The 8,060-nt window shown below is 35.2% G+C and overlaps 1 protein-coding gene across 1 annotated transcript; it reads right to left on the bottom strand.

Moving 5' to 3' along the window:
* Nucleotides 1-1,065: 1,065 nt before the first annotated feature.
* On the bottom strand, nucleotides 1,066-7,888 carry LOC586901 (ubiquitin-conjugating enzyme E2 T). Its single transcript, XM_030993457.1, has 7 exons — nucleotides 7,705-7,888; nucleotides 7,287-7,439; nucleotides 6,950-7,019; nucleotides 6,459-6,564; nucleotides 4,808-4,906; nucleotides 2,963-3,049; nucleotides 1,066-1,674 (listed from the first exon to the last, which is right to left on the bottom strand). Exons 2-7 carry the CDS (start codon nucleotides 7,405-7,407, stop codon nucleotides 1,414-1,416), a joined length of 744 nt encoding a protein of 247 aa, XP_030849317.1. The 5' UTR covers nucleotides 7,408-7,439; nucleotides 7,705-7,888; the 3' UTR covers nucleotides 1,066-1,413.
* Between the last annotated feature and the right edge of the window lie 172 nt (nucleotides 7,889-8,060).

Below are 8,060 nucleotides of genomic sequence, written 5' to 3'. Positions count from 1 at the left end.
AAAGACGAATTACAATAGACAATCGGTTGAGAGGTAAGTGAACTGTTTAGAGAATAAAGCATTTTGAGAGAAGGATAAATGAGAAGAGCGAGAAGATTGCTTTTAAAGAAAGATGATGAATAATAGTGATCGGGTTAGAGAAAATATGAAAGTGGAATAATCATGTTTAGTGAGAGGGAGAGAAAAAAAAAGGAAGAGGGAGAAAAAATAAGAATCACATAGTCCAATTAGCAAGTCAAACATAAAAAAGATATAGTCCAGATTCTGTCTATTTTTATATTTTATTATATATTTCTTATTCTTCAATCATCTTTGTACTCCTCCCTTACATGCAACCCACACAGTGCGTTGTTTCCACTGATCACACGACCTGAAAAAACGAGGGTAAGAATGAAAGGCATTGAGGACTGTCTCCATTTTAGCGTTGAGGGCATGTTATTATGTTCTCGGCGGATTGGGCGTCGACAAGGAAACACCCCAGGCAGTGGACTAGAAAAAAAAGTCACATATATGAATCACAATACATATACGTATAAATGCCAAAAACAAATTTACTGCCTACATACAGTATGGTGTATTGTTGAACATATACTTTATACAAGAACAAAGAAAAATGGATTTGTAATGCTTTTCTTAGTCCAAATAGAAAAATATTCTATAGTCTTATATATAGGCATTTTTCTAAAAATAGCCACAACAATTCTAAACCTAATCCTTCCTGATACAAATGATATACTGTATGCAAATTAAATACCATAGCTTTATTACATAGTGGCAATTTTTAGAAAGATGTCTCTTAACTGCATGATTAAATACCGGTAATGCCTACCCTACAAACTAGTCAGAGTGCCTGCATGGCATATTGACACAAGATGGCGCTATTAACTTTTAAATGTATAGTATAATGCAGAAGCTTGAAGCCATCACTACAGGGGGATGTTTCATAAAGCTGTGCGTAAAGTTACAAATGAATTGAATATGGAGAGCCAAATGGAATGCTCAAATTTGTCCTGACATTTTGACAAAGTGTGATGGTATTTCCCATAATCTCAATTGAATTGTAGCCAAAAATACACTTTGCATTAAAACGTTTTGTTAATAATGATTAGGTTAATCTACTCTACATCTGCATATTACAACTTTAGCTTACGAAATTAAAATGATTTGAGAATCTCATTTAGCTCTTCATATTCAAGTCTTTGTAAAGTCATCCTAAACTTTACGCACAACTTAAACTACAGCAGTTTTAGATACAGTGAACTGCGTAAACGGCAGCTTTGTCCAGGTTTCTAGGCAGCATATGTCACATGAACATCACTCAGTTTTGATCAGTGTTGATCTTTATTAGGAATCTGTCCAGAAATTCTTGAGTTCTGAATTTTCAATTGCAAATCCGACCTCAAATGTCTTATTTCAGGTAGTCAGGTGACTCTTTTTGGCAGACAACGACTCCCCATTGACTTCCTGTAAACATCGCTTCTCTCCTCTCCTCTCATTGGTCAGTTCTTTCTGTCCTGCAAAGCTGCTTTTGGTAGAAGAGTTCTGATTGGAGGATTTCAAAATATGTGTGTTCTGATTGGTTGACTTGTTCTCTTCATCTTCGCTATCATCGGATTCATCTGATTCTGATTCAGAGCTGCTTTCGTCAGAGGAGTCACATGTGCCTGCGGATGTCTGAAATGTCAGGGAAAAAAGAAGGATAAAATGAATAGAGGAAAGAATTGAGGGTCTATATTTAACAATTCTTGATATGTAGGGTGATAAAAGCGGTTATCATAATTATTAAAGGGATCGTTTAGCAATGTTAAATCTGAGATGCACTGCCTTACGTGTTATAAGTGTCTGTGATATGGTGTTATATTGAAGACCAAAAAAAAAAATCAAATGCACTCCAAAATGATCAAGAAGTGCCTCAAAAAAAGTAAAATCTTTGAGTGACCGGTTCTACCATACTCGTTTTCCCCAATAGACTGTAGTGTTATGAAAACCGTTTGGCAAACGCAAAATTTTATTTTGATTATCAATCATAAATATCTTGATAATCAGACAGGTGATTGGCTTGTAAAAGTCATGGGGTTCCTGACTGACCTAAAGTTTTATAATTATCATTGCAGCATGAGCTAAATCAAGGATTTTTTAAAGGATCTGAGACAAAGTTACCGGGTCCCTTTAAGGTGCAAAGGTGGTGACTCTTCTCTACACATGGCCTCCATTTAACATCCTATCCAAGGGATGGAAGCTTTACCACTGAACATAGCTTGCATCTTTGAAACAGGGGAGGGGCACGTTAACACAATATACAGGCTTCAGTCAGACACTTTACTGACTGAGCCAACTGAGTTGAGGTTAATTTATTCATCATTTGTCCTCAAATTTGAAAGAAAGCTCCCTCAAATGTTAAGAAAACTCACTAATGTTTACACATTTTTAAATAAAATCGGGAATATCAATATTGATTTCATTCACACTGCAGTATTATATAATTTCTAAACATAGAGAAATTCATTTCAAATCATTGTCAGATTGTGTGACACATACTCTGTATTAATGGGAAATCCAACTTTGATAGCAAATTACTCTAAGGGGAAAGCAGAAAATCAAAGTAGACTGGTGAAAGTTTGAATGAAATTGAATAAAAGATGAGAAAGTTATGCATTTTTGAAAGTTACAATCACTACAGGTATTGAATCTTCAAATTGATCTGTGAAGTGGTGGTTGGAGAAAAACAAAAATTAATGATATGTTTAGGGTACACAAAATATGAGAGAATTATCTGCAATTACGTCACAATCCACTGCATGACCAGTTGACTTTCTTCATTTCAAACTTTCGCTATTCTGTTTCTCTAATTTTTCTGCTTTCAAACATTCATAACTTTCTTTATTTTGTGTTTATTGAAAGATGATGCACAGTATGCAGGACCAAAGGATTAATAAGTGCAATGTATTACTGTTCTTCTTACCTGTGGAATATCTTGTGTAGCATGTTTCTTTGTCCACTCTTTAGCCTTCTCTATGAACACTGCTCTATTGTGCTTGAATTCTGCAGACTGTGCATACCAGGTGTTAAGTGAAGACAGCATATCCATGTAGGTATTTAAAAAGATGAAGCAAAAAGATAATAAGTCTTCAGTGGTAAAAAACTGAAATGGTAATGTACATATACGTGTCATAGTTGAGTGGTTTGAACATTTGACTGAAGGTCAAGGGTTCAAACCCGACATAGCACTGATATCCTTTGGCAAGACATTATCCACAATTGCCACACTCCACCTAGGTGTAACTGGGTAGGTGATATGCCAGAGCGCTACATATTTGGGCGCCAACCAGGAGCATCTTCACATGTGCTATACAAGAAGCCACCATCATCATCATTCTTGTATAGCGCTCACATCATCTATTTCAGGGACACAAATATTGCCCTGCCTTTAGTTTGGTTACCCATTCCAGCGCTTATAATGAGTTCATAAGAAAAATAATAATAATAATAATAATAACATTTATATTGCGCACATATCCATCCCAAGAGATGCTCAAGGCCCCTAACAAGGTAAATACATTAAAATTAAGAAAGTACATGAGAAGTTACAGAGAACGAAAATAATTTAACATAATTAAATATACTTAAACAACGCTAATTACATCAGATTGTGAAATACACTATGTCTTAACTAAGGAATTCAGACATTCGATAAGTTTTCAAGTTTTTTTGGAACAAATTTTGATTGGCTGACATTTTGATTGGATGGGGTAGGGAGTTCCATAACCGGGGTGCAGCAGCTGTAAAAGCTCTGTCACCCCAGCTCCTCTTTGTTCTTACTTGTAGTAAATTTATTGAATTAGAGGAACAAAGACCTGCACAAGAACTTGAAGAGATATTAAGAAGAGAGGAAATATATTCAGGGACAGATCCATTTAGTGAATGATAGGTGAGTAGTAGAATTGTATATTTGATATGCTGTTCTATTGGAACCAAGCAAATGTGGATACAGGTGCTTTACAAGAAAAAATCATCACCACCATCATTATCGGCATCCTCAATGAATTTTTCACTACCAGGTACCCGTTTACCGTACTTTACCAGTGTGTTGAGTGACAGAAAACAGTTTGACGTCTTGCCAGAGGGCATTATTGGATATCCAAAGCTCAACACTAAAAGAGCGAATCTTTACTCTTTAGGCCGGGCCAAAGCCGGTAAAACCCCAAATAAACAGACCTAAAATTAGTTACTCATTTACAAAAAAATTCTTTCGATTTCCGGGGCAGAACAAAGTGAAATGTCTTTTAAAGGTAAAGACCAGTATTGGAAACGCCCCAATTTCAAAAAATGAAATGGAAGCTCTCATTACCAATCATGTGAAAGAATATGTTTTGACTAATACATGATGATACAAAATTTGCCGGGAAACTGCCTACTAATTCATATATTTGGTAAATTTGTTTCTCTCATGGTCTGTGAGAGATATAGGGTAGTCCCATATACATCTTTCTGTGTATAGTGCTTGTAACTTTACGAACAATGGGCCAAATTTCTTATCATTATGATGATTCCAGAACCTTGCAGATGCTAGCTAGATGCTAGATGATCAACCTTTTCTGATCGATTCCACAACGTTTCTTTCACAATGCAATCACATGACCATAAATGGTCTTTACCTTTAAGACCTGTCCATTCTTTTTCTTGTTTATTTGTTTGTTTTTTAAGATTTCAAGCTACCATTTTCCTAAAACGCCCATTTCTTTCGTCTTTAAATTCACTCATTTATTCTTTAATTTTTCTTAAGGGGGAGGGGGTAAGGGGTACTTACAATATCAGCCATGAGAGGGTCATCAGGGTTGGGTTCAGCCATCAACAGCTGTAAGGACGTCAGCACTGTGGATATGTTTAGACTTGGCTTCCAGTTACCCTAAAGACAATCATGGGAGGCAAATTAATTGGAGAAGTTGACAAACAGGGACATGGAGAAAGGAATGTAGCCTAGACAAATATTTTTGAGACTGAATTCCAAACAAAGTTACCCCTATTCCCACAAAGTTTGCTTAAATAACATCTGGCAAATGATCGCAGAGTAGTATGCAAAATAAACAAGTCTACCGGCAACATTCGTTCCATGTGATCTGTGTTGGCGAGTTTTCAGGTAAAGCAGTCTTTCAGTAAATGTTTAACAAGATATGAGTTTAACTTGTTACATTAATGTAATACATTTCCATACTGACAAAACTTTCCAACAAAATTTACATATAAATACAGTTAAGCAGCATAGAAGCTTTAACATACAGAACAAAACATTTGTTAAAAAATAAAATTTGATTTATATTAAATACAGTAGTATAAATTATTTGCAGTGGAACAAAAACCCAGTAGGGATAGAGGGGGGGGGGGGGGGGGGGGGGTAGTTGTAAGTTCCTAATCCTACATCAGCTCCATTTTACAATATTAAAGGTAATACAAAGTTTTGGTATGGGGTCATGAATTTGGTTCAAATGGACATATTGAAAGCATATGCGATCCTACAATATTCAGTGATCGTTGTCCCGGTTGAAATCGAGTCTGAAGTTATGAAATTGTAAATAATTAACTTTCATGTTGTATAGCTCCCTCTCACGGTCAAGATATTAATTTAGCTACAAAACAATGTTTCTTGACTAAAATCGACCGATTGGCTTTTCCCATTTGGAAATTATATATATATCACAACTGCATTTTCTGAGATTTGAAATAATTTGAAATTCATCAAAATTTACCAGGAGCACCAGTTAATTTTTCTCGGAAGCAGTATGTGTTTTAGGGGCTAAATTTTCTAGTGCTTATAATACATCCACAGGGGCATCCAAATATATCAAAATTGTAAAGAATCACTATCCACCCAATTTTCAAAATTTCTCAAAACTTTGTATAATTTCCTTTAGTCACTGCAAACCAACACCATTTATTCTATAAATTCTTTATATACTTGTAATAGCTACGGTAGTTCAATATTATTTCACTCTAACTAATGTATGTATATTACCAAATAGGAATGTGATTACAAGGTCAATGATAATTTATATTAGTGAAATTACATTCTATTTATGTAGTGATTATTCAGTATAATATCGATATCAGAACTGTTAAATTCTGCATTATTGCTTTTTTTTTCATTCATGTACAAATTGTAACCATCACAATTCAGACATCAGAATGCGAAATTTGATTATACATGGAGTTCTATCAATGAAACTCTTTCTAAGCGCTTTACACGAATATTTGTTAAAATATATCGTCGGCGCTATTATGGAACGACAAATCAGTACAGTTTTACATATGACAGGTTTTTCAGTTCATAGTAATGCAGACGATATTATGAAAGACCTATAGTGAAAATACTAGCAACAAGTCTTTATGCTAAGTAATGAAATTTACAGATTTACATTCTTCAATAAAAATTAAAAATTAAAAAAGATTTCATGTTTTCTTACAGCAGGGGGCATCTTGAGTAGATCCAGACAGATTCTTCCACTGGTATCAATGTTTGGGTGGTAGATAGGGGTCACATACTGCACCTTCGGAGGCTCAAAGGGGTACCTATGGGGATAAAAATATAAATAAATATAAATATAAAACTGACATATTTTTTTTGGGGGGGTAGTTTGTTTTTAGTGTTGTTGGTTCCTTTTTATGGGAGATGGGGTGTTCCCCTTTAAAATATCCTGCGATAAAAAGAATTATTTAAAAAATAGTGGTACAGTAGTGGTCTTGTAACCGAGGGTTTCCGGGCTTGAAACCAAGTCAATGTGTTCGTGTGTGTATGTGTGTATTGGGATTTTACAAACGTGTATCAATCAGATATGATTATTTACGTCTGGTGACCGACCTTTAAATTTCACCATCCGGGGGGAGGGGGAGGGGGAGGGGGAGGGAGGGGTGAAACACACAAAAAGGCAATGTACTAGTTTGAAGGATATGCTACCTGTCTGGAATGTGTATCTCAAGTTTGAAGATCCCTCCAGCATATGGCGTGGATTCACCTCCAAGAATCTCTGGAAGTAAAAGAAAGCATATAAGGGGGAGTATAAAAAATCATAATAATGAGAAAAAACAACAACAGTAGATGATGATGATAACGAAAATAAAAATAACAATGACAATAATAATCATTAATCAATCATAACAGATATAGATCTAGTCTATAGACGTCTAGCTTAGAGCTTAGCCTTAGACTTAGAGTCTACTGTCTAGACCCTAGTTATTTAGTTTTCAATCAATTATTAAAATAATTTCTGGAAAATCCAACTCCTGCAACTTACGGGCTTCAAGACGAGTCGCATCCCCATCTTTCATCCAGCAACTTACACCTGGAGGCGGCGCCCTTTCCATCATTTCAAGTTCTCGTTTCATTCGAGAGATGCGCTGCATTGTGCTTCTCATAAATCACATTCACCCTGTTCACAGACTGCAGGCTGTTCCAAAGAAAAAAAAATGAATTAAACTAAAGACTTTGATCTGTCACTAGTGTCAGTTAAATGCATAGAAATATTAAGAAATGTGTTAGGTGCCAACTATTCTACGTCTTCCCTCTGATGCTAGCTCTCTCCAAATTCCATGTTACTGTCAATTAATCTGAACCGACTGAAGATGGAACAACTTATTTTATAAAAATTAACAAGCAACAATTAATTCCTATAGATCTAGGTCTATTTTCAAGTGTAATAACTCGAGGCAAACCTCCGTCCTCAGTCTCAGCTAGACATGCCAGACACAAACAGCTCGCAATAGTCTAGAAATTAGAAATAGCAGTTGTAGAAGCTCCGAGAATTACAAGATTCCGCTTGCTTGATCCTTGATGGTTGGTGTTGTTGTGGGTGTTGTGGCCTCCAATTTTTTCCCGCAACGGAAGTTGAATAAAATCCCCTACTGGCTCGAACTAGATATTGATAGAGAATAATACATTTTGTTAAGATATTGTTCATTTATATTTATGGTATTCTTTGATTTAATTTAAAAGTATCTATTTTAACTCAATTTTTTAAATTTTACTTCCGAATTAAATCTTTTTTTTATGAAATCATGTTTAATTTTCC

The sequence above is a fragment of the Strongylocentrotus purpuratus genome, unplaced genomic scaffold (genome assembly GCF_000002235.5).
Source record: "Strongylocentrotus purpuratus isolate Spur 01 unplaced genomic scaffold, Spur_5.0 spur5_scaffold_20, whole genome shotgun sequence".
Lineage (NCBI taxonomy): Eukaryota > Metazoa > Echinodermata > Echinoidea > Camarodonta > Strongylocentrotidae > Strongylocentrotus > Strongylocentrotus purpuratus.
This window is presented reverse-complemented; position numbering and strand designations above follow the sequence as displayed.

Coding starts and splice junctions, on each gene's coding strand:
- LOC586901 (XM_030993457.1), bottom strand. CDS start 7,407: ATGAGAAGCACAATGCAGCGCATCTCTCGAATGAAACGAGAACTTGAA. Junction 7,020..7,286: donor TGCGACTCGTCTTGAAGCCC/GTAAGTTGCAGG, acceptor TTTTACTTCCAG/AGATTCTTGGAGGTGAATCC. Junction 3,050..4,807: donor ACCCTCTCATGGCTGATATT/GTAAGTACCCCT, acceptor TGGTATGCACAG/TCTGCAGAATTCAAGCACAA.